Below are 26,941 nucleotides of genomic sequence, written 5' to 3' on the forward strand. Positions count from 1 at the left end.
AGGAACTTTTACATCTTCATCTACCCAATTTCAAAAGAAGAACAATTGACTAAAAGGAAATTTCTTCATGCATATTAATGGCATATAAATTGTCATACTACTGCCAATGGTCTTTAAAAGGATCTAGAAGTGTGACCTTTACAGAGAAGTTAATATCTCAAATCAGAAAAGGAATTTTTGAATTAATGAAAAAGCATTTATTATATGCTTATCATGTGCCCAGCACTGTGCTAAGTACTAAGAATAAAAATATTTTTAAAAGGACAGTCCCTACCCTTCAGAAGATTACATTATAATGGAAAAGCCAACACATATAGGGAAATGCTGCCCATCAAGCAGTGTTCTGCTCCTGAACATGAAATGGCGGTAGGGGGAGGCTTGCAGGAAACTTTTAAGATGATCTGGGTGGATGGCTTGTAAGGAATATAAAACTGAAGCATGATCTGGTGTCTGTGGCCAGCCAGTAGATAGAGTCGGCTAAGTGAGCTGGTTTGCACACCTCTGGTCAATTGGGTTGGACCCTAGATTGGGACCACCAAATATGAGTAGCTAAACTTTCCCAATGGCTGGGGCCTAGACTCTAGAAGATCTAGGTGTGGAGGTCACGTGACCAACAAGATACCAAACTAGATATTTTCTCCAATCCTCACAACCTTGTGCTGTTTGCCATTTTCTATTCTAAGTGTCTTTCCACCAGAGCTTTTATATCACTTTTTATCTCTTGCTTTACTTCTAGGAATTCATATAGTCCTAGTCCATTTATTCCTTTGAATCTCCATGGTACTAGTTATAGAATTACTCTCTTTGTCTACTCTGGATTTGAGGGCACCTCTAGATCTATAGTAATTCTTTATAATGATGAGTGTCTTCTTCAGTTTGCTCAGTTTACCTGGGGTAGGTATACAGTAAACAAGAGCTTTGTGTTTTGGGGTAGGGATCATTTAGGTTATTTCACTGCCCTTCACCTTCTGGTTTTATCTTTGAGTTTCAGAGTCCTTCATCTTTACCACTCTCTATGGCTTTCTCAGGAAAGAAAGCTAGGGCTCAGGACCCTGGGGTGACTCTGTGAGCATGTAATTCTTGAACTGGTTATTGTTGCTCCTGGTGGCCTCCAAAGATTTCCTCCTTCATTGGCTTCTGATCCCCTTGGGACATTCTTGTTAGAGCCCTTCCCTTTCTTTGGCTTTGGACACAGAGCTTAGCAAATTATATGTGTCTCTGCCCCTTCTCTGGCCTTCCTGAGAGGTTGGCAACTTGTTTGCACTGGCTCTCACTTGCTAGCTCTTTCTTATTGGTTGAGGGCTTTGGGCTAACTTTTTGTGCAGTTCTGGAGTTAAAGAAGTGACTTACCATAGTTTGGACTTCTTGGTCATTATTCTGTCTGGTGCAGTTTTCAAGTTTTTGTTGGGGTAGGTATATACAGGCACTGCTCTCTGCCTCCAGTTTAGTAGCCATATTGGCCTGAAGGCTCTCCCTTTTTGTTTCTAAAGCCTCACATCAGGACCTCCCATTAAATAGTGACCCATCTCTAACATGATGTGAAATTCAAAACGGCCAATAGTCTTATATAATCATCTCATGCTTCCCGAATTCCCCAAAGTTATTTTATTTATATTTTCTCAGCTATGAACTTTAAAATTCTGAAAATGGTAATATATAAGTGATCTGATGGACCATGATGTCCTGTAGCTATCTTTAATTCCAACAAACAAGTCTTCTCAATACATTTATTGAAGGGCAGCTTTCCCTTAGGTCTTCAGAAGTCTTTGTCTCTCCTCAAGCATCTTTGTCTGAGTCTGTTTCTCTTCAAGCTCCTTTTAGTAACTAACATGTCTATGTAAAGAAAAGGCTTTCCAGTGCTCCCCAAGTGTCATAATCAACATATGTACATAATGTACATACTCAACATAATTTAAATTAAATCAACACAAAATAATATTTTCTTGTTTAAGACTATGAATATACGTATAAGCAAAATGAAATTTGTGGCAATATATACATTGTCCCAAAAGTCTTTGTGTAGTTTTAAGCTTTAAAACCTTCAGAAACTTAGAAACTATAAACTTACAAAAAATAATTTGAAAGTTTAATTATTTAAATTTCCTCATAGGCTTATTTAGCTTTGTGAATTTTGAATAATACATTTTAACAAGATGAAGTCCCCTACATTTTGTATTTCATGTTCTTAAATGGCATTTTCTCAGGTGGATCAGTGGAGGAGGTCTTCTAGCTTGGCCACTTCAGTAACTTAATCTATCTCCATTAGACTTTTCTTGTGTAGTCACATCAAAATTATCAGGTATACACCAAAACCTCATTCTTTGGATGGTATTAAGGTTAGTATTACAAATGCAATCCTTTCAGTCAATAAATTCAATCAAAATGCAGTCTTTTCAATAGCAGTTGAAAGGTTTTAAAAAATTTAAAAATAAACTAGATATATGTATAGCACAAGATGCTTCTTTTGAATTTTAACAAGAAACATATCAATATTTTAAAATTTAAAAAACTTACCTATAAAATGCTTTTGTAAGTTTGTAGCATTTAAGCTTCTAAAGTTATTAAGGTTTAAAACTGTACTAAGACCATTAGGACACCCTGTCTACACAATTATATAGCATATGAGCAACCAAATGTATAGCTCATATGTATCAATTCTATATATATGCAAATAAAACAATAATAGAGGTTAATAAATTATGTATGAACAATACAGGAAAAGTATCCAATAAATTGATAAAGTTTTTATTAAGCACATACCATGACATGAACATGAGGAGGAAGAGCATTCCCCAATAGACAGTACAAAGGTGTGGAGATAAGCAATGGATTGTCATGTTTGAGGAACAGAGAAGCAGCCAAACTGGCCAGATCATAGCACACAAAAGAAGAACTATTGGTCTATACTCTTCTTTTTCCATCTTGATTCTCCCTGATTTATGTATATGTGTTTGGAAAGATAAGATGGAGACAAGTTGTGAAGTGCTTTATAGTTTATATTATTCTAGAGGTAACAGAAAGGCAGTCAAGTTTTTTAACTTAAGGAGTAACATGATCAGATCTGTGCTTAAAGAATATACTTTGGTAGCAGTGTGGAGGATAGACTAAAGTGTGGAGAAATTTGAAGCAGGGAGACCATTCAGAAGCTGCAATAGTCTGTATGACAGGCAATAATGGCATGAACGAAGATGATGTCAAGATTAGTAATGAGAAGGGGTCAGACCTAAGAAGTATGGAAAGGAAAGGTGACATGAGCCAGGGCTTCACTTCCATCTGCACTAAGTGCCTTCCACTTTCTGATATCATCTACAGCCTATTGTGAAGTGGTTCAACCTACCATATGCCTATAGACTTTCCATCAACCTCTTGCCTTCCAGTTCATATTGTGCTTGTATTCTACCCGATCTCCAGCCTCCTCTAGGAAGAGGAAAAAGGTCTTCTGCCTGATGATGAACATACTCACACCTGGTCATACCCTCCAAAATCCCAGTGATTCTGAAGTCATCATCCAAACTTCATTTCTCATCCTCTACTCCCTAATTCCTTGTTTCTGTCCTTCTTAATCCTCCTACCCCAAAATCCCAAACCACCCCTTCCACTGTGCCCTATATAACGCTTGTTTCATAGGCTATCTCGTGAAAATTTAGAAGTTATTGATAAGCTATTATATTTTAAGCACTGAAATTTGTAGCTGCAAAACAAGTTTAATTGGAGAGAGGAGGTTGATTGCAATCCTTCACATGGAAGGGATTGGGGACCTTGCTTCCTGAAAGACATAATGACAGATAATAGAAGTACGTTGTCCCCAAAGTTGGAGAATATTCTCCCAAAGTTGGAGTCTGTAATGGATTTCAGTCTTCTAATCATGTGCTGAGGACATGGACTATTGAGTTGTCGGTGTATCTGAAATTTGGTGAATTCAAAAGGCACTAATCTGACAGGGCTTGGCCTTTGGTCAAGCTTTTTCTTGCCTGACTAGCAAGAAAGACAATGCTGTAGCGGAAGAAGCCTTAGGACTTCTCCACCTGAGGCCAACAAAGGCCCACCAATATTATGGGCCTCTGCTCTTTGTACACCTTGTGTTTACTCTTTCCTATTTCAGGTGAATGAGATTGAAGATAGTTATGACCTTATGAACTTCCAAAGGTCAGGTCAATAAGTCATCAGAGTCTGAAAGCTAGAGTCTCCAGCAGGATTTTCCAGAAGCCAGACAGTAAAGAGTAAAGTTCTGAGAAACCCATCAAGCCCAAACCAACAGTGGCAGAGATGTGCAACTGGGAGTGAACTTGGTGGAGTGAATGCTATGGCAGAAAGTTGCATTAAGTTTGAGCCCACTTCCCTCAAAGACTGAGGTGGTATAGGGGAAAATATGCCCCCTCGGATACTGCAATAAGTATCCCTTTATAATAATTCACATTAAATGGAACTAGAGCACTTAGTACTGAAGGGAAATAGTGAGGGAACACATTGGAATAGAGGCTTGAGCCTCTAGAACTAGAGAAGAGTCATCATCCCCAGGCCCTCAAGGTACCCTAGAACCGTAAGGGGGAATATGTAGCATAACTTGCTCTGAATGAATGAAACCAGGGTATCACTACAAATATTTGGCATTATTGCATTCTTCTAATAAGAAGCCAAAAAAGAAGCTACATTCTCAATTTTTTTTTAAAAAAGTGTAATTAGGGATTGTTTATACCTTGGCAAATCAAGAAAAATAACTTGCAGAGGTAGCAAAATTGGTTTAGAACAAGCCAGAGTGGCAATGGGTGTCATGAAATGTTCTAATAGGCTCCCAAAGTGGACAATACTACCCCTGGGGGTGCTGGAACAATCCAGAGAGGTGGAAGTAGCCTCAGGTGCAATTGAGGGGTGTTGAATAAAAATAAGGGGGTGGTGGAAGCATAAGTAAAGAAGCAAAGATAAGAAAATTTTGAAAAACTTTATACATGTTTCATCTGTTGTGTAACAGAGTTAAAGTTATACTGATTACATTATTTTCCAAATAAACACACAAAATGTAAATTATAACTGATCGGTGGTCAAATCCACCTACAGGTCTTAACAAGCAAGTGTTGGCAGGCAAGTATGTGGTGTACTGTCGGGAAGTCCAGCATGCATCAGCAGGATTATGTGCATGTAATGACTTGCTTACAATATGCTACTATATGGTTACATGACATAGTATTGTGTCATCAAAATTTCAATGCAGGAAAAAACCCACAAATTTACAACAAATTATTAAATTTAAGATGCGTCATTAAAAAATATTTTATATTTTTTTAAATGATGAAATTTTTTTTAAAAGTTAAGGTGTTAATAAAAGTAGATTATCAGGGGGTGCTGAGTAATTTTTTAAAGGGGACAGTAGGCCAAATAAGTTTGGGAACCTCTGTTCTAAAATGTTTGAATCTGGGAGTGAGTATCCCCCCCCAGCCCCCAAAGGACATGCCCACATTAGAAGAGGCAAATTTATTAATAGTAATTAATAGTAACTCTGTGATCTGGAGCTTTGCTCTGAGACATTCTATTTATAGAGTGTTGTAAGCTGACAATATAATTGCTTGGTGATTATAGTCATGCTATATTTGGACTTTTCAAAATAAATTTCCAAGGGTTTTCAGATCTGTAAAATTGCCCCTTCTATACTTTTAAATGAATCTTGGAATAAGTCATGGAATGTCAGAGTTGAAGAGGTCATCTATTCCAACCTCTTAATTTTTTTTCTACCTCCTCCTATTTCATCAGTGTAGAGAGCTGCCAGGTTAGAAACATCCTTCACTGATGAATATTAGCAACTTCTTGAAATTTGTATCTTAAAGAGTTGCCTGGGCCACTTCAAGATCAAATGATTTGCCCATGTTTAAACAACTAGTTTGTGCCAAAGGAAGGAAGCACTGTTAACCACATCCTCCTCTCTCTGTGTTTTCATGACCCTGATCTCCTGGTTCTTCTCCTTTCTGACTGCTCCTTCTCTGTGTCCTTTGCTGGGTTATCAATCATAATACACCATTAATGGTAGATATGCCACTCAATGTTCTTCCCTAGGGCTTTTTCTCATTTCTTTTTATGCTTTCTCACTATCAGTTCTCATGGGTTCAATTATCATCTCTATGCAAATGACTCCCACAAATAAATGGCTCTAGTTTCTTTCCTTAGATCTAATCATGAACTGACTGTTGATTGTTTCAAACTAGATGTCCTGCAGGTTTCTCAGCTTCACATTTCCAAAGTAGGACTCATTGGTTTCTCTCTACTCCCAAATTTACCCTTTTACAAAACTTCGCTATTACTGTCAAGGGCACCATGATCTTTCTAAATATCCAGGGTCACATCTTTGGTATCATTCTTGATTCTTCATTCTCAATAGCCCCGTATATCCAGTCAGTTGTCAAATCTTGTAATTTCTTTCTCCACCACATTTCTTGTATACATAACCTTTTCTCTAGTTGCACAGCCACACCCCTAATTCAAGTCTTCATCACTTCTTGTCTGGTCTCTAATTGGTCTCCCTGCCCCCAGTCTGTCTCCATTATAATTCATCTTCATAGAACTGCCAAAGTGATTATTTAATAAAGAATAGGTCTAAACATTCAACTAATACTCAATAATCTCCAGCGATTCCCCAGTACTTCTAGGATCAAACATAAACTTCTGTTTAGCATTTAAAGCTCTTCACACCTTTCCTATCTTTCCAGTCTTTTTATACATTTCTATCCTTCATGTACTCTTATGAGCCAGAAAAGGCCTACATGCCTTTTCTCATGCTGAATTTCCATTTCCCATCTCCATGCCCTTATATGTCTGTCTCTGATGCCTGGAATTCACTATCACTTCTACCTCAGGGATTCCTGGAATCCTTCAGCACTTAGGTGCCACCTTCTACATGAAATCTTTCCTGATTCTCCAGCTTTTAAAGCCCTCCTTCTTAAAATTACCTTCTGTTGTTTTTTTTTTTATTTTTAATCAGCTAAAATCTGCTTCTCACTTTCCCACTCCAATTTCCCTCTCTCCCTCTTGAGACCACTATACAAATATGTATGGTCAATCAAAACAAATTTCCATGTTAACCATGTCCAAAAAAAATATTAGTCTCATTCTGCATGTTTCATCATTAGTGTTCCAGAATTGTGGTTGGTGATTGCACTAAGAGTTTTTTCTATTTTTGCTTTTGCTTTTTCTAAGGTCACAGTTGCCACACCTGCATTTTTACTTCAGTTGAAGTGCAATAGATTCTCCTCCAGCCTCTTATTTTAACTCTACACAAATATTTCTGTTTCAAGTGTTTCCTGTGGATTCAGATTTCCATTCCATTCTGATATTGTCTTCTCTTTTATGGGTGAGATCCCATCCACATTCATAGTTATGATTGTTAAATGTCTATTTCCCTCTATCCTATTCTATTATGCTTATCCTCTTTTTTACCCTATTCCCTCTTTAAAATTAAATTATGGTCAGAAAAAAAAAGATTCACTTAATTTTTCTGCACTTGTTTATGAGAATTTTATGCCCTAATGCACAACCTATTTTTGTGAATGGGTAATGAGCAACTGAGAAATAGGTGGAATCCTTTAAATTCCCATTCAGTATTCTCGAGTATTCTCATATCAAATTTTTCTAAAATTATATTTTGTCCCTTTTACTTCTTTTTTGTTTATTTTATGGTTAGATCTATCTAGGTATGAAAGAAATAAATTAAGGTCCTCTACTATTATAGTTTTACTGTGTATTTTCTCCTGTAACTCATTTAATTTTTCTTTTAAGAATTTAGTTGCTATGTCATTTGGTGCATATAAGTTCAGTATTAATATTAATTCATTATGTATAATACCTTTTAGTAAAATTAATTAGTTCTATTTTCACAATAGCATTCTATATATCATAATTTGTTCAGTTATCCCTCAATTTATGGCCACCCCCTCAAATTACCATTCTTTGTCACCTGAAGAGGAATAAATATTTTTGTACATCCTTAGAGTTTGTTTTCCTTAGGACTGATCCCTCCTTTAATCTACCTTCTTCCTAATTCCTTCTCCCCCCATTCTCCCCTTTCCCTATTTTCCTGGTGAGTGAAATGTATTTCTCTGCCCAACTATGCATGCCTTCTTCCTTCTTTTGACCAGTTCAGATAACAGTAAGGTCTGTCAGCCACTCCCCCCTCCACCTTCATCTCTTCGTTTGTTTTTATGCTTATTTGTACACTCTGATTATGAGAGATAATTTTCCCTAACCTTCCTTTCTCTCCCCACTCCTACCTCCCAGTGTATTCTTCTTCCTTTCTCTTTACATTTTCCTCTTGATAGCATCAAGATCTAACAGAACTACTTCCAGGCCTTGCCTAAATGGACTTCTTCTATACCCTTGATAATGATATAGTTCTGAAAGAACATACGTATCATCTCCCCATATTTGAATGCAAGCAATTTATCCTTATGTAGTCCATTATCATTGTTCATTCATTTTCATTGGTTTATGTTTCTCTTCACTCCTTTATTCGAACTTCAAAGTTTCTCCATTGTTCTGATCTTTCCATCAGGAATGCTTGGAAGTCTTCCATTTTATTAATGATCCATTTTTCCTCCTATAGTATTATACTCAGATTTGTGAGGTAAGTTGCTGTTGACTGTAAGTCCATATCCATTGCCTTCTGGAACATCATATTCCAAATTCTCTGAGCCTTTATAGTGGTGGCTGCTAAACCATGTGTGACCCTTACTGTGTCTTCTTGGTACTTGAATTCATTCTTTCTGACTGCATGCAGTATTTTTTTTTCTTTGACCTGAAAACTCTGAATTTTGATTCAGAATTGAGTCAACTGAAATATGATGTTCCTGGAAGGTTTCATTTTAGAGCTTCTTAGAGGAGGTGATTGGTAGATTCTTTCTATTTTCATGTTACTCTCTGATTCTAAGAGATCTGGACATTTTCTTTAAAGATTTCTTGAAATAGAATGCATAGGCTCTTTTTTTTTTGGTCTAATGATTCTTACATTTTTTTCTCCTCAATCTGTTTTCCAGATCAATTATTTTTTCAGCCTTTTGGTTTTATTTTAATATTTCTTGTTGCCTCATGAATTCATCAATTTCTATTTGGTCTATTCTAATTTTTAAGGAGTTTGTGCTTGTGCAAGGTTTTATACTTGTACCAAGTTGTTAATTCCATTTCAAATTCTTTTTTTCATAGATCTCATCTCTTTTACAATTTTTCCCTCAAGTCATCTTATTCCATTTATGAAAATAAATGTAAAATCTTGCTTCACCTCTTCCAGGAATTCTAGTTGAATTTGTGCTCAAGCTGCTTTTCTCCGAGGTATTGCTTTTAGATAGTTTGGAGTCATTCTCTTCTGCTTTGTTATCTCACATGTCCCTGTCTCTATAATAGCTCATTATAGTGAGGTTCTTTTTTGCCTATTCTTCCAGTTTACTTTCCTGTCTTCAGACTTAATCTTAGGAATGAGTCTGTCACCCTTTTGGAATTTCTGGGCGGATCTTGCTGCTGCTTTCTTAGGGGTTTTGAGTGTTGTGTTATTCCAGTATCTCCAGGACAACCTAAGAATTTACATGCTTTCAGTGGTATCAAAGTGGTCTGATTATTGCCCCCCGGTCTAAGCTTTGCAGGTCCTGACCTGGGCATGGGATCTGTGCAAGAATAGACTACTTCTGGACTTTATACGCAGACCAGGGATTCCCTACCCAGGGATTCCACTCCCCTACATAGATCCCTTCTCACTCCACCAAGGATCTGTGACTCAGAACTGAGTAGTGGGTGACAAAGCTGCCATTTTGCACCTGTCCATATTTACAGTGACCTGGTATGGGACTGACTGATGGTACCATAGTAGAGGTCTGGGACTTCCTCTAGCCTTGGTGCACACTGTCAGGTCACTGGAGTGTTCCACAGGCAGCATGCTCCTGGTCCAACTCTGTCCCCAGTATCCACAGACCTCCTTCTTTGTCTCCCTATGCCGAGATGGGTTGGACAAATGACTCACTGCGACTTTTTCTGGATTTTGCCATTTGGAATCAGTCTGGTGCATTTTCTAGATCTGTTTAGAAGAATTTTGTGGAGGAGAGCTCAGCTGTCCTGCTTCCTACCATGCCACCATACATAGAGGCACCACTCAGCTGCAATTCACAAGGCCTGATGACCTGTACCACTCCTTATTGGGTGTCCAGCCACTGGAGTTGGTCTAGATTCAATTCTGGGAAAGCCTGACCTCCACTCAAGGCAATTAGGCTCCCTGTTCTCTTGCTCATTGTCTCTCTGATGAATCCCCAACCTGGTATCCTGGGGACAGTGCTAATTATCTGGAGGGTGTAAGTCTCATCAAAGTACTCACATTTCACCTTAGCACCAAGCACTTTCCAATCAAACAGTCAAGCCTGATCTTTCTGGGACCCACATTCAAAGGAGAAAAACTCTGATGTAGGAGCTTCATCTTAATGTCAACCACTGCCACTCCATTGGATTCCATGGCTATTATTATGCTAGTGGCTCATGCTGCCATAGCCACAGATGTAAAAACTTTTTAAAACTCCCTTGGACACTTCCATCTCAGAATACTTGTTCACCTAAAATCAGGAAAGAGCAAAGAGTCAAAAGTCCCAGTGCAATCTTATCTCGTGAAGTTCCCCTGCACTAGCTGCCAATTGGGAGGGATCACAATTACACCAGGATAGAAGACTTTGTCCTTCACTATTCACTAGAAATACATCTTGCTACCCAGAGAGCCCCAGCCAAGTTGTCCCAGCTGAGAGCTGTCTCTATTAAAAAGTCCCTTGAGTCATCAGCTCTTCTAGCCCAATTGCCAAGGAAGGTATATTTCTTCATCACAAAGTGCCACATCCTCCACATAGCTGCCAGTTGGCCTCCTCAAGCTTCCACATGATACTTCAGAAGCAAACAGGGAATATCTATGCACTTACTATCCCTTAATAGGTCAATTCACTTGTGTCACATACATACATATGTGTGTATGCATGTTTCCTCCAGTTAGAACATAAGCTTCTTGAAGACAGGGATTGTTTTTCTTTTCTTTTTTTAAAGTATCCCTAACACTTATTTCAGTATCTGGCACATAGCAGGAATAAAACTTAATTGATTTACAGATTCCTGATTCCTAAGCTGGCTGGCTTGCCAGGCTAATTCTTTTAACAAATGAGGAAACATGGGTATAGAAAGGTCAAGTGAGCTTCCTAAGGTTAGAGAGCTAGTAACTAGAAGAGCTGGGACTTGAGAATGATTCTCTCATTTTCCTATCTAATTACCTCACCTCTCTCTATACAATTTTTTTTGTCTTTATATTATATTCATTTCAAAATATATCCCTATACCCTCACCTCCTTCCCAATGAGCTTTCTTTTGTAACAAAGATTTATAAAGAAAGAAAACATAGTTAAGGAAAGCCAATCATCAGCCATAGTTGATACATACAGTATTTCACACTGCTAGTTCCCCATCCAATGAAGGAAGGGAGATGTGTTTTCTCAACTCTTTTCTGGGGCCAAGCTTAGATATTATAATTATGCAGTGTTCAGTTTCATTTTACTGTTCTCTCCTTTTAAATTCTTGTGGTCATTGTGTATATTGTTTTCTTGGTTCTATTTAATTTGCATCAGTTCACAAAAAGTCTTCCCATGTTTCTGAATTCTTCATCAATTCTTACAATGAAGTAGTATTTCATCACATTCATATTCCACGATTTGTTTAAACATTCTCTAATCAATGAGTACCTACACTTGTTCTTTGTTAAGAGATAATGAATATTTTCACACACACACACACACACACACACACACACACACACACACACACACCCTTTTCTTTCTGTCCTTGAGCTCTTTGGAGGCTTATGCCTAGCAATGGCCTCTGTGACTGCCTCCTTTTTAAAAAAATATTATTTTGCAACTCTGAGTCAAATACCTAGGGCACCTTTTTCTAATTATGCAAGGGCATCTACACACATTCATCTTGCATTCATTCTACATATAATTTGCACATAAGTATAATTTATACATACTTACATAAGTATGTGTTGTCTCTCTGATAGAACATAAGTTCCTTTAGGTCATGAGCTTATTTTTGTATCCTCAGCAAATGTTGCAGAATCTGGAACATTACAGGAACTTATTTTTGAGGTTTATAGATTGATTACCAGTGTTTTCTAAAACAAGAGTGATTCTAAAAGGTATTGACATCATTTTTGGTATAAAGGAAAGTGTCCTAGTCATCCATGAAGGGGATGATAGGGCAGGGTCCTTAGTGTAGTCAATAAATAAAGCAACAAAGAATTCATAGATTTGATGATTTCATTTAGCAAATTTGTCTCAGAAATGTTGGGATTGCCACCAAAAATCTGAGAGTTACTTTTTTGGTATTGGTGTTTTAATGTGAGTGAAGGTCAGGAAAAAAATCCTTTAATTATATTATTCTTTTATCTACTCATGAAGTTAAGAAAGGGTTTATGATTTTTGTTTGTTTTTCCCCTAGGACATGACATCTTTTCTTCCCAAATATCCTGATATCAGGACTAAAAACTAAGATCTTTGAAAAAACAATTAAATATTTCGTAAGTTAGGTTTATTTTGTCCTTTTATGTCGTGAAGGATGATTTATAGGTTCAAATAATCTTTGCTGAAATTACACGTTGACTAATTCTAGGCCTTGTTTTTGTATGGGCTTAGCATACACAGTGTCTGGAACATGTAAGTGCTTAATAAATGCTTGTGACTTGCTGAGTAATGTTATCAGTTAAAACCTCCATTCTAGTGTTTCTCCCTAATATCAGTTGTGTGATTAGTGCCCTAGTATCATCTAATAGCAGTTTTTGTAAAGGAATATTTTCTGAGAAGTCATAGCTAAAACAGAAGTACAAATCATTTCCCTCCAAACCTGGGTATACACTCTTTTCCTCTACCATCTCCTTCCCTAGATAGAATAGATTCAATCTTAAATGGTACAAAAAACATTCACTCCCACCCAGTTCACTTTCAAATGCAGAATGGCCAAAGAACAGAGCCACTCCTTTACTTATAAAATCTATCATCTTGGTTGGGTCAATCTACTATGGCCTGGGTCCTAGTCACTCCTTGGGGTAATGTTGATGGACCAAAATTAACTGTCACAAACTCTGGTTCACAGATCTCCGGTGCATATGCCAACTTTTCAAAGTTCATAAGGTCACAGTCTAGTAAGTTGATTCCATTTTTAACACTCCTTCACCTAAGGCAGGAAAGAATAGATACAACAAGAAGAAAAGCAACAACAGGATGATATGCTTAAGGCTTTGTGGTGATATGGAAAAGGAGAGTAGGGTACCAGCAGGGCCATACACTTGAAGCAACATGCCAGCTCAAGGGCTTTCCCATACCTGGAAGTCACAACAACTTATTTTCCTTGATAGATACCAGGGAAGGGTCAAAGATTATCACTGGGGCAACATTTGTCTTTTCTACCACACTTATACATATAAACATCGCCACTAACAGTCACTTATAAAGGATTAAAATAGATATTATGAATACATTAAATACCTACAAAATCTAGTAGTAAATTAAAAATTTAAAACATCACAATATCTATGGAAAATATTAGCCGTGTATGGTTATGCAACATGTAAATTAAAGTACTGGCAATTGAGAATATAAATAAGAAAATGAGGCTTCTCTGGACAAAGGCATGATTTTACATCAAAAGCTTTTATTTAGACCATTGTACACTGTACCATATTCAAAATTGTTCTGACAGAAGCAGCATAAGGCACACGTACAGGGAACAACCTTAGAATCTCTTGGGCTGAATTTGAGCTACTTCCATAGCTTGGAATAAATTTTTCAGGCAACTATTAAGGTGTGCTTATTCATAGCAAACATATCTATTTGAACCAAACATAAATTTATGTGTATATATCCATATTTTCTCTCATATAGATACAGACAATATACATCTACACACATATATGCACAGCAACTTCTCAATGTAGTATTGATACGTTAAGAAATGTGTCTAAACCTCAGGCCATCTCATTTTGCTGGGGCAATATTGATGAAACATAGTGGCATGGCTTGTACTTCACTTCCTAAAGGGAAAGGAAAATATTTAGGGAGAAGAATACTTTTAGGAAACTCTTTGAATATTTATTACAGTCTTGATTACTTCACATGCATTAAATTTTCTTCTGTGCTATGAACTAACATTCACTAAAACACAAGGGAGGGGAATTAAGTTTTTCATATAAAAAACTGGCCTGGAATTATACCTACTTTCAGTAAATACCACACTAGAGCAGTAGTCTCCAAAGAGGGAGAGCTATGCACCCCAGAGGTTTCTTAAGATGATCCATGGGGGATGCAAGAGGAAAGCATGGGGAAGGCATCTTCCTGTTCCCACCACTATCATTTTCTGATAGAGGCAGCTCTCACTGGGGGGGCTATAGCAGCACCATTGAATATGACAACAGTTGGCTCCTCTATCTTTCCTCCATCACTCCTTCTCTCCAAGGGCTGGAAAGATGTAGTGGCAGTGGGGACAGATTTAGGCTGAGTGATATAGTGACAGAAGTAAGAGGTGGTAGTAAGTATTTAGTAGTCACCTGCTATATGACAAAGACTGTGCTAGATGCAAAGATACAAAGACAAAAGTGAAACAGGCTATATGCCCTCTAGGAATTTAGCACCGTCCCCAAGCCTTGAGGGACTAAGGAGAGAGTTTCCTGGGAGTAGGGAGTTAGTGAGTTAGTGAGAACTTTCACTATAGCTATGCTATAGTACTCTTAATACCTGAGAGTAGGTATTGCTCTCAGTCAATTCCTTGCTCTGTCTCCACCCACAAGATCTCATACTCTCTTGTCCCTAAATCTTGAACAACAAGGATTGAACATTTCTTCCCCATAAGGAATGGTTACCTCATTAGTCCCTAGAAGCTTGCATATTATTTTACAAGTATAAACAAAATAGCTAGAGGATAATTTGAGGAGGAGGAAGGTACTACCAGCCAAAATTATTAGGAAAAGCTTCATGTAGAAGTTTGGGCTGACCTAAACTTCGAAGGATATTAGGGATTCTAAGAGGTGGACATGAAAAGGGAGCATATTAAAGGCATGGTGAAAGGCAGTGCAAAGACAGAAATGGGAGACAGTATATAAGGAACAGTAATAATGTCAACTTGTTGGACTGAAGAGCATATGAAAGAGAGTCATGTGTAACAAGGTAAAGGTAAGTTGGGAACAGGTTACGAAGGGCTATAAATTCTAAACAGGATACAACAATGGAAAAACCTGAGAAGAAGAGAACCATGACTGGAAAAATTATTCCAAAAGAATATCTCTAACTAGTATGGATATCAAGATATCCAAAAAAGCAATAAACTAAGTTGGAAAATCATGGGAGACAGACTTTAGTGTCCACAACTCTGAAGATAACAACAGAACAGTTTTGTTCTGTGGAGAGAAAAAAGTGAGATACTGAGTTTTCATCTCCTCAACAGATCTCAGTCTTCTAAGCTGACTTTCTCCCAGCTCTTTAAAATTTACTTCTGTCATTCCAACAGACGTGGTTGCTGAATGAGTCTAGAGTTGCTACAGACGCAGCAAAAGAAAATGAAAGTGTTAATGACTGAGTATACAAATAAAATGCCCTTGAGAACAGTTTCCAATGCAACCTTTGATGCAACTAGCTATCCAGTATGACACAAAAGGACTCAAGCCGTGTTTCTCAAAGGCTTGTCAGAAAAATTAACTCTCCATTGCAACCAGTTGTGGACCATTAGGACAAAGAGCTAGACTTGCAAAATTTAGATATTCCTTACAAAAGAGGAAGATAACATTTGAACACAGAGGTTCTTAACCATTTTTTATCCTGGACCCATTCAACAGCCTGGCAAAGAATTTGGACCCTTTCTAAGAATATTAAAGAATATTAAAAATGCATAGAATTACAAAGGAAAACTATTATGCTGAAATGCAGGATTAGAACCCTTCCTCCAGACCTAGCTCAGACATCTCAAGACCGCCAATCCAAGAAAATGGGCGACCCAAGACGAAAATGTTCCTACAAAATTCTGTGAGGCTGAAGAAAAAAAAATGGAATCTAAGCAATAATGAGATATATACAAAAATTTTACAGAAAAAGAACTTCAAGATGTGGCAGGAAAGCATAATTTTCAAAAGAAAAAAGTCTGCGAAATTATGGTTGCCTTATTATTTATGCGAATTAAAAAGGGAAACCTAGAACAAGGCCAGGAAAACCTTCTAAGCAAACCCTAAATCAAGTTACTGCAATACTGCTCAGTTTGGTATTTCATACAATAGTTGACATAACAAATCAAAGAGGCTCATTTCAATCAATCATTCTTTTTGGCCTAGAATTCTAACCTGACATCCTTAACCAAGTGAAACACTGCCTCACATACCATGCTTCCCACTAATCAATAGTAAGATTCAAGTGTTTTGCTTAGCTCTGAGTACTTTTCTACAGAAAACCAGGTGCTACTGATTAACAAGATGTCACAGGAGCAAGGTATGATTGACATCTGCATGCATTTTGGAAAACTAAATTATAAATGCTCATAAAAATTTAAAAATAAGAAATTACATTTTGTTACTATTTAGCATAAATATTTGTAGTGATGCTTTCAATAAGTTCATTGCATCAGAGAGTCACATGCCACGTATGTCATTCAATGAGAAAAGAATGGAAGTTTCACAAAATGAAGAAGTTAATAGTGGTATCCTCAGTCCTTTCACTTTTGACGTATTATGATATATTACTGTATCACAAATATTAAACCAAGATTCTTAAAAAGAATGAAACAGTCACATTGCCATCACTAAAAATATTAATATTGTTTTAGTGAAAAGAATACTTCAGTGACAGCAAAAAGGGATTTTGAATCAGTTGTAAATAAAAATTGTTTTGAAAAATTTTATTTCATTTTCTCGTCTTAATTCCTATTTTGTGAATGCTTTATAATGTACATTATATATGAGTACAGTAGGAATTGCATATAGTAAACAAATCAGCACATATTAGAAGCAAGATCTCAAAATTTTTTTATTGATACAGGTATGATCAAAGGTATACTGACTGGTTTAGGAAGACAAATATGTCCCTCAGCCTAGATTTTATTATCTCCTGGATAAGGCTACGAAAGCATTTGGAAAAAAATCAAGTTTATGCTTAGGCTATATTACTTAATACTTAATGAATTACCACAATGAATGTTAACATCTCATTTTTACATAGATACTATTTTAAAAGAAGTAATTTTATAAAATGAAAATATCTGGTTAAGGAGATTTAAATGATGTTTATGAACATTTTGTTGATTTTTTGCATTTTATAATCAATAAGAGGGGAAAGAAAGCATATTGTCACATTTTGTTTTATCATCATTCAAGTGATGAAATATTTTTTCCCAGTTAATTTCTTCAGGTCCATTGTCAACTTTCATTTCCCCAGAAATTGGTTTTGATGTAAGAGGCAATATGGTTTTAAGAAATAGCATGGAAGACTTGGGTTCTATTTTCAGTTCTGACAATAACTAGCTATAAAGCTTTGAGCAAATCACTTAGCTTCCCTGTGTCTCAGTTTTCGTATCTATAAAATGAAAATATTAGACTAAGTGATATCTAATGTTCCTTTTGCCTTCTATCCTCCAAAAATATTTAAAATATGACCTTATTTTAGTAACAATCTAAAAGACAGTCACCAAGGTTTTCAAGATTTTTAGAAATTTTAATAGTTTTCCCTAAGGCAACATTTTTCAAAATTAAGTCACAGATTTCCAAGAAGGTTTCAAAGTGTTCAGATACCAGTTCCAAATAGGTCCCAAATAGCAGGTTGGTAGTGACAGTACTTATTAGCAAAATTGTACTTATTAGCATAATTTCCCAAATTTAATCACCAGTTTTTTGGTTTTTATCTTTGCTCTTTCTATACTATCCTCTTATCTTTACTTAATTCAGTCAACCTTTAGAGTAGGTGTATTACACAATATGCCTATTGAGTAATCCTAATGGTCCTTATATGTTTTCTTATCATGTAATTGATGATAAGAAAGCTTGACTTCCCTAAACCTCTGCTTTCTCAACACAGACTTAAAGTGATATTCCTGAAAGCACGGATAATGACTGTGTCATTCCCAGGTCAATAAACTATAGTGGCTCTTTAGTAGCTCCAGGATAAAATATAAACTGCTTTGTTTGGTATTTTAAGTCCTTAACTCGTGGTACTTATATATTTCTTCAGGTCATCAATATTAACTGATGTGAAGAACTACTTTAAAAATTTGTGAACTTTTTTTTTAACTGTTGAGACTTGTGATTTCATCAATGTAGGAAGCTTCTGGTGAGAGAATTCCTTCTACCAATGCAGATCAGCAACTGAAGCAGGACTTCAGGGAACACAACGTACCCTGGTTTCTCTTTCTGTTCTGCCATTGTAGCGTCTGAATGATACATCATATGACTGCAGGAACTTTCTTCCCTTGTAAACAATGGGAGTGGTGGTTTTTCATTTTAAGGAAAATAGGTCTTTAAAACCACAAAGTGACACAAGCTTACCATGAATAACTAAACTCTTTGCTTTCCAATAAAGTCCAAAATCAGGGTTATAGATTATAGGCATAAAGCTTTAAGGTACTCCCAGGCCAACTAGTATAGTTCCCTTCATTTTACAGATGAGGAAAATGAGGTCCAGAAAGGCTGTGATTTTCCCAAGGTTATGGAGGTAGCAGGCATCAGAGGTGGGATCTTAATACAAGTTCTCTACTTCCAGAGTCATGTATGTAGATAAAAATATATATGTAGTTTTTAAAAATGTGATGAAGTGGTAAAGCATATAAAGTGGTAAAGCACTCTAAAGAATATAATTTAAGTCACAGTTGATGATTTAGAAATAATGTCAAGATCTTTCAGTGTCTTAAGATCATCATGAAAATCAGTTTTCACTGGAATGTAGGTATGTGTTAAGCATGGTTTTAGCATGACTTTGACAAATAAATTAGTCCCATCCATATTAAGGGAAGGAGGGTAGAAAGGTGCAAGGTGTGGGATGCCACTGTCACTAGCAGCAGTAAGGACTGATAGACTGAGATGTATGAAGAGTAAAAAGGTCAGGGATCTAGGTACAAAGCTGTGTGACCGGTCTCTATTGCAGCTGAGATTGGAGCAACTGATTCCTCTCTCCCTCTTCCCTTTCCCTCTGTTAGTCCGAAAGGACAGTGAATCTATCTTCCTGAAATATATCGTCATCCCTGGAGAGTTTGTTTCCCCTTTCTGCTTACCTGTCTTTAAAGTTTGCTTTTAAGAGAGTCTCTGTAACTATCTTTCTGTTCTGTGGAGTTGTAAATGTGAATAAATAACTCTCTTTAATTTGCTCCTATGCCCCCAGTCAAAGAAAGACAATGTTTTGCTGGAATAAAGAAGTATCAAATCTCTCTCTCTGCTCCTGGGTGGTCTATAATAATAGTCTCTTTCTGCTGTATTCATGCAATCACACACTTAGGCTAGCAATGAAATGGTTACTCATTTTTATCATAAAAGCTGAGCTTAAATACAAGTAAGCATAAAGGGTAAGTGACCTCCCAAGAAATGAGGATAAGTTTTGGGATGACCAGGACACTCCCCTTTGGGAGACAGGGAGAAAGGAAGGGCACATGATCAATCAACAGTTCCAATCTCAGAAGTCCCAATGGTTTTAGCAACACAGCTCTACCTCATACCTCCTGTACTCCATTAAACTGTGAGCTCCTTGAGCACAGGGGCTGTTTTTTGCCTTTCTTTTTACTGTCAGTGCTTAGCACTATGTCTAGTACACAGTAGACTCTTAATAAATGCTCATTGGCTTGTCTTGATTTGGCCTTGTTTGGTCAAAGAACATCTCAATTAGCTACTCGTGACTGTCTCTCTCATCTTCATGTGACAGGATATCTCCCCTGCTTCTTGTCATTTTGGATCTGATGATAGTTTTCCTTAGCACAGGAGGTTAATACTACAACTAATTATTTATGTCTGTTTTACCCTTTATTGTACTGGATGTTTAGTTAAACCTAGGAAAACAAGAGGCTCGATATATAGAGAGATGAGTAAAAGTTTATAAAAAGTGTTTATAGTGGAAAAAAAGTTTCTTAAGTTATTTGATAGCTAATAGTTTAATAAACTAGAATGGGTTTCAGAGCTATAATTAATAGGATGTTACTATTTTATTAATTTATGAATAAATAAAAATATATATATTCATTGATTAGCCTAAATGAGATTAAATAATGTAATTTTTTTTTGCCTTTTTTGGTAAGGCAATTAGAATTAAGTGACTTGCCCAGGGTCACAGCTAATAAGTGTCATATGTCTGAGGCCAGATTTGAACTCAGATCCTCCTGACTACAAGGATGGAGCTCTATCCAGTGTACCACTTAGCTGCTCCAATAATATAATTTATTACACAGCAAGCTAAAGGGTGAGGGTCTGGTGTGGTTGTAGACTGTTGCAGCATAACACATATTCCTCTCAATTTCCCATCTAGGCTACACATGAGGGTGGTCTTTAAAACTCTACTACCTAGGTATAAAAAACATAGATACAAAATGAATGTAAGAAAATTTCAGCTGGTAGTATAGTAGATAGAGCACTAGGCCTAGAGTCAGGAAGACCTGAGTTCAGACCCAATCTCAGACACCATCTGTGTTCCCTGGGCAAGTCACTTCAACTTTATTTGCTTCAGTTTCCTCAACTATAAAATGAAGATACTAACAGCACCTAATTAATTCACAGGATTGTTGTGAAGATCAAATGACATAATATTTGTAAAAAGCACTTAGCACAGTTCCTGGAACATAGTAGGCACTATGGAAATGTTTATTCCCTTCCCTATTAGCAGGTGAGGAAACCAGGAAAGACTTCATGTATAAGGTAAAATTTGAGCTGAACCTTAAAGAAAGCTAGGAATTCTAAGAAGTGGAATAGAGGAGAGAGTGTATTCTAGGATTGAGGGACAGCTAGTGCTAAGGCATTGTGATGGGGGATGGAGTGCCATGTGTGAGGAATAGTAAAGAAGTCAGTTTGGCTAGTCTATAGTATGTATAAATAAGAGTAATATGGGGTATCCCAAAAGTCTTAGCATAAAGATAATAACTGAATCCTTATGAGTCAAGGAGATCACAGAGAGAGGATAGAGACAAAGGCCCAGGAAAGAGCCTTGGTCATACTCACATAGGATGTGACACGGATGCTGATCCAGAAAAAGAAAATGAAAAGGAGTTGTCAGATTTCTTTCCTTTTCTAGAAGTAAAACCAATAAGCTGCAGTATCGCAAAAACCCAGAGAGGAGAGAGTTTCCAGGAAGAAAAGGCGGTCAGTCGCGTCAAAGGATTCAGAGAGTTCAAGAAAGGCTATCATATTTGTTAATTAAAAGATCACTGGTAACTTTAGAGACAGTAGTTTCAAGTTTAGTTATTAGGTCCGAAACCAGATTGCAAAGGATTGAAAAGATAATAAGATGAAAAGGAGCTGAGGCAATGAGTGTGGACAATTTTTATAAGAGTTTGGCTAAGAAGAGTATGAGAGAGAAAGAACAAAACCTGAAAAAATATTAAGGTCAAATCAGAGGGGGTTTTTTTTCAAGGATGAAGAAGACTTGGGCATGTTTTCAGGGAGAGTAAGGGGAGGGATGGAGAAAGGGAGAGGGGAAGACAGAGAATAAGAGGAGGAAAAAAGGAGAAGAGGAGGAGTAAGTGAGAGGAAGAAGGGGGAAAGGGAAAAGAAATTGATGAGTGGGATGCATGGAATAGAAAAGGGGGACAAGGAAAAGGGGAAGGGGGAAAGAGAGAGACACAGAGAGACAGAGACGGGGGAGAGAGGAAGTTTGCTAGAGATGACAGAAAGTGGGTAGGATCAAGAGTACAAGTAGAAGCTTTGTCAAGGAGAAGAATGACCTCTACCACAAAGAGTGAGTAAAAGAGAAAATGGCAGGTAATAAGATGTTTTGAGATGGACAAGAGAAAGTACACTGTAAATGCTCTCTTTTCTCAGTATAGTTTAAGGCAAGGTCTGCAGAGTGGAAGGGGAGAGAAGGACGTGTGGAAGGTTGAGGAGAGAAGATAAAATTGGGAAATGCTGTTATGGGGAAGTTACAGGGATTCAGTTAGGGAGGAGTAAAAGAAATACCTTCTTTCAGTGACAGCTAGATAACAAAGTTGTAGTGAACAATTGACATGGTTGTGTGACCTTTCGAATTTTAGAACCAGTGCCTTGGAAAAAGAGACCAAGACACATTTAAATGGCCCATGTTGAGATTTGTTTTTCTGCCACTGGAAATTTAAGATCAATGGCTCATCATAGTCATTCCTGAATAATATTTTTCAGGCAAATAAACAAATACCTGAGAAACTTGAAGAAATGAAGCATGAAAAGAACTAAGAGTCTTCTGCTCTTCTTCCTCTTCTACTTCCTCTTTTTCTTCCTCTTCTGCTTCCTCTTTTTCTTCCTCTTCTGTGGTCCCCTCCTTATTTAAATAAAGGATAACAATATTATTTACAGATATTCCTCAAAATTAAAGTAGTAAAGGGAACTGAAAAAACTTTGGCCAAAAAATGTACAAAAATAAGTCTCTCTACCCTTTGAAATAAGATTTCACAATGTGGACTTTTACTACATAGGAATGCAGCATAATGCCTCCAAGATAAATAAGTCCAGTGTGTTTCATTCGTTTTTCTTTAAAATATAGCTTTGACATAATATTCACAAATCAACTACATGTCAGAGAATTATTTTACCTAGAACATTTGCTTGGAAAAATCTTAAAGTTACAACATAACTAACATAGGAATATGTTTAGTATGATTGTACATGTATAACCTTTATCAAATTGCTTGCCTTCTCCATAAGGAGGGAGGGAAGGAAGAGAGAGAGAGAATTTGGAGCTCAAAATTTTTTTTAAGTGACTGTTAATTTATTTTTACATGTAATTGAAAAAAAAATTAAAAAGAAAAATCATAAATATAGTGTAGAAGACTGAAAAACCAATGCGAGGCAGTAAAAGAAATTTAGCATTTTGTTATATTTGACAAAGCATATCAGTTAGGATCTACTATATTCTACAGCAAAAAGCCAGCCAATAGACCAGAGTTATCAATAATCTATACAGTCAAAAATTAGTCCTTAATCAAATTGGACATTTAAAAGTCTTAGAGTAAGTTTGCCTAGCACTGTTACTGTTGTTTGCAAACATAACTTCCCTGCCATCATCTTTGCAGACTTTAATATTACCGTTCATGACACTTTTAACACTCTATACAATTACTCTACCTCCTCAAATCCAAACACCAACTTCTCTACCCTACTTCAGCAACAACCTGCATAGCTTTACCATTTTACAGAACTGTACCAGTTCTAAGACTCAGCTAGGATTTCAAAATTCTACTATCTATACCCTTCTATCCACTCACTTCTCCCACTAAACCTATTCTTATTTTTTTCCAATTTCTCACCCATTCTCTTATTTCACTGAGAATAAGACAAGTTGATACAAAATCTCTCAATTTTTCCTCTCCACTCCTTAAAATTTCTCATGATCTTAGCTCATACTACTTTAAGACATTGCCAAACTACATCAGCCCCCTGGGGATGACAACTCCTTTTCAAACATTTGCTTTTGACTCCATAAATTTTTCTTTTACATATTTCTATCCCTTGACTTGGTTTGATACATACAGACTTGTGACTTTTTTTTGTCCCTATCTATTTAGCACCTTAGAATCAGAGATCTGCCTTGCCTCAAATCCCTAATTTATCTTTCTCATTTCTTCTGCCACTGGCATGGAAATTGGATTTGAATCTAGGATTCATTTCGTCTTTTCCTTTTTACTGCCAGCCACATAGTTAGACCATTAAAATAGGTTTTTTCTGTTTATAAGGGAAAAAAGATAATATACATCATAAATAATATACCAGATTAAGACTTCATAGAGGACATGGAAACCAGAGTGAGCTTAGAAAGAAAAGAAGAATGGAGTCTGATGCAAGAATAATGATAACATGAGCAAAGGCACAGAGGCAGGAGAGGTCAAGATGAAATAGAAGTTAGTCAGTCAATAAACATTTACTAACTATCTATTATGTGCCAGGTACTATGCTAAGGGCTAGGGGGGAATGAATCAAAAGACAGCCCATGACTTCAAGAAACTTATAATCTAATGGGGAAGACAACAAGCAAACATATATGTACAAATAAGCTACATATGGGCAGCTAGGTGGCACAGTGGATAGAGTGCCGGGCCTAACATCAGGAAGACTCATCTTCCTGAGTTCAAATGTGGCCTTAGATATTTACTAGCTGTGTGACCTGGGGCAAGTCACTTCACCCTGTTTGCCTCAGCTCCTCATCTGTAAAATGAGTTGAAGAAGGAAATGGCAAACCACTTCAGTATCTAAGTATCAGACATGTGTGTGTCATCACTAAAAACAACTGAACGACAAAAAATCAGAAGTAAATAGGAGAGGAGAACAGTGGATAGTCCAGTTTATCCGAACATGGGATGGACTAAAAGGAGCACAATGAAATAAGAATGGAAAAGTAGGTTGATGGAAAACTGTGGAGGGCTATAAATGAAAGGCTATGGAGTATATATATTTTTTGGTAGGCCATGAGAAGCCATTGAAGGTTTCTGGAATTCTAATATGTACTAGCTTCTAATTGATCAATTGCTCTTGCCAAAGCTACCAACAATCAACTGACAAATTGGATGGTCTTTATCTGTCTTCATCCTTCATGACATGTTGATCACTCTCTCTCGGATACTCTCTCTTCTCTGTGTGTTTGACACTAGTCTCTCCGAGTTCTCCCTCCCCCTTTCTGACCACTCCTTCTCCTTCATCAATTGCCTCCTACACATTTCAAACTTGATGTCCCAAAGACATTTCAAATAACATGTACAAAAGTGAACTCATTATCTTTCCCCAGAATTCCTCCCCCTTCTATACATCACTGTTTTGGTAGAAGGAATTACCATTCTTCTACTCTCCCAGGTCCATAAACTCTGCATTATCTGTGTCTCCTTACTCTCCTTCATTCCACATATTCAATTGATTGCCAAATCTTCCAATTTCTACCTCTACAACATCTATCACATCTGACTCCTCACAGCTACCACCTTAGTGCAAGATCTAATCACCTTTTGTCTGGATTACTATAACTGTGTCCTGATCGGTCTCCCTGCCTCAAGTCTTTTCACAATTCAGTCCTTCTTCATACTGCTGCCAAAATTTTTTTTTCCTTATGTGCAAATCTGACCCTGTCATTCTCCAATTCAATCAACTCCACTGGCTCCTTATTGCTTTTAGGATAAAATAAAAACAGCTATGTTTAGCAGTTAAAGCCCTTCATAACATGGACCTGCAGTCATCTTTCTAGCATTACTCTCACATCTGCATTCTGAGATCCAGCCAAACTGATCTTCTCTCTGCTCTTCATACATAGCACTCAATTTCCTATCTCCATGTCTTTTCGCTGGCCATTTCCCATACCTGGGTTGTAGTCCCTCCTTACTTCTGCTTCAATGGATCTCTGTCTTCTTTCAAGAAACAGCCTAAGCATCAACTTCTATGTGAAGCCTTTTTTGATCCTTCAAATTGCTAGTGTCCTAGCTTTTGAACTACCTTTTATTTAAATATTTTGAATGGATTAGTGTAATGGGGGACTGGCAATGATCCTAGCTCTTTTGATCACACACAAAGTGTGAACGTCTGATTCATTCCTCACATGGACTTTTCAAGCTGTATTTTATAAAAGGTTTTCCTCTTCATTTAAGATAATCATGTAGACTTGAATTTTTCTCTTATAAAGAAAATCTATTATGTGATGCTCCTTCTGAACTACTCTCTCCAACTCACACTAACACTCATAGGCTGGGTATGCAGAGGGAAGCTTCTACTACTGTAAGGTTCTAGGGGCAGCTCATAGATTTACTCTTCCAAAACAATTGCTCATAAGCCACCACTAGTGTGTTTCTCATTTCTCAGCTAGTATTCATAATTAGCTCTTAACTGATACATTCACTCAGATGGCAAAAGAAAACAAAATATTCTCCCCATAAGCCTGGGACACACTGTCCCATAAACATACACTCCCCCTATCAGAAGAACAGTCTTAAACTTAGAGTATAATCATAATGAAACACACATGAGAAGATACATATAGGAAAGGGCACTCACAACTCCTGGTGCTGAAGGGTGTAGAAGTTCTTTCTGTCATTATAGAGTCCTTGTGCTGAATCTTTCCTGGGCAGCTATCTTAGCTCTCTTCCCAACATCTGCTCTTCTCCATGACTGTCTTCTCTGCTGCCATGGATCCTGTTCCTAAAAGCCACTTCCTCTCTCAATTGACTGATTTTGTGTCTGTATTTGGCTGTGCCCCCTCAATTGTGCATCAAACTTTCTCAAACTGATTAACTCTTAAATAACTGGATGGATTATCTGTTACTATATAACTGATTAACACTTTGTTTAACACAAGAAATCCTCTGTCCAAATCTTCAGGGGTCTCTTCCATAAAGCTCCTGAGCCTGCGCTGCCTTGAACTAATGCCTTTAGGTCTTAGCTTTTTAAAACCCTGCAAGAGTTCATGCAATTTTTGTTGTCCAACAAGGCTGATCCCTTTAATTCCACTAGAGAAAGGTATTCACATATCATAAAGGGCCTCTTAATGCCTCATAATTACAAATGTAATGGGACTTCTGGGGTGGGAGAAGGGGATTGCTCAAAGATCAACTCTCCTAAAAACTGACTACCTTCCTTATATCAAATCATCCTTGTGTTTCAGTTATGAATATCACATAGGCATTTCTAAATTTTCATAATAAGAACAAAATATTGAATTACATTCCTTGGTTTCATATTTGCTGTTCTGGAAAGGAAAATGCTTGAATAAACCATGCCCCATACTATATGAAGCTT

The 26,941-nt window shown here is 37.0% G+C and overlaps 1 protein-coding gene across 1 annotated transcript in view; it reads right to left on the reverse strand.

The window, feature by feature from the left end:
* Nucleotides 1–13,675: 13,675 nt before the first annotated feature.
* Nucleotides 13,676–26,941, reverse strand: part of SH3BGR (SH3 domain binding glutamate rich protein) — an 89,223-nt gene continuing 75,957 nt past the window's right edge. Inside the window, exons 6-7 of the mRNA XM_020973849.2 lie at nt 22,371–22,493; nt 13,676–14,074 (exon numbers count right to left, since the gene is read on the reverse strand). Of these exons, the coding sequence (XP_020829508.1) occupies nt 14,009–14,074; nt 22,371–22,493 (189 nt within the window). The 3' untranslated portion in view covers nt 13,676–14,008. The remainder of the gene's footprint in view (nt 14,075–22,370; nt 22,494–26,941) is intronic.

This window comes from Phascolarctos cinereus, unplaced genomic scaffold (genome assembly GCF_003287225.1).
Source record: "Phascolarctos cinereus isolate Bilbo 61053 unplaced genomic scaffold, phaCin_HiC Scaffold_726;HRSCAF=1367, whole genome shotgun sequence".
NCBI classification, from domain to species: domain Eukaryota; kingdom Metazoa; phylum Chordata; class Mammalia; order Diprotodontia; family Phascolarctidae; genus Phascolarctos; species Phascolarctos cinereus.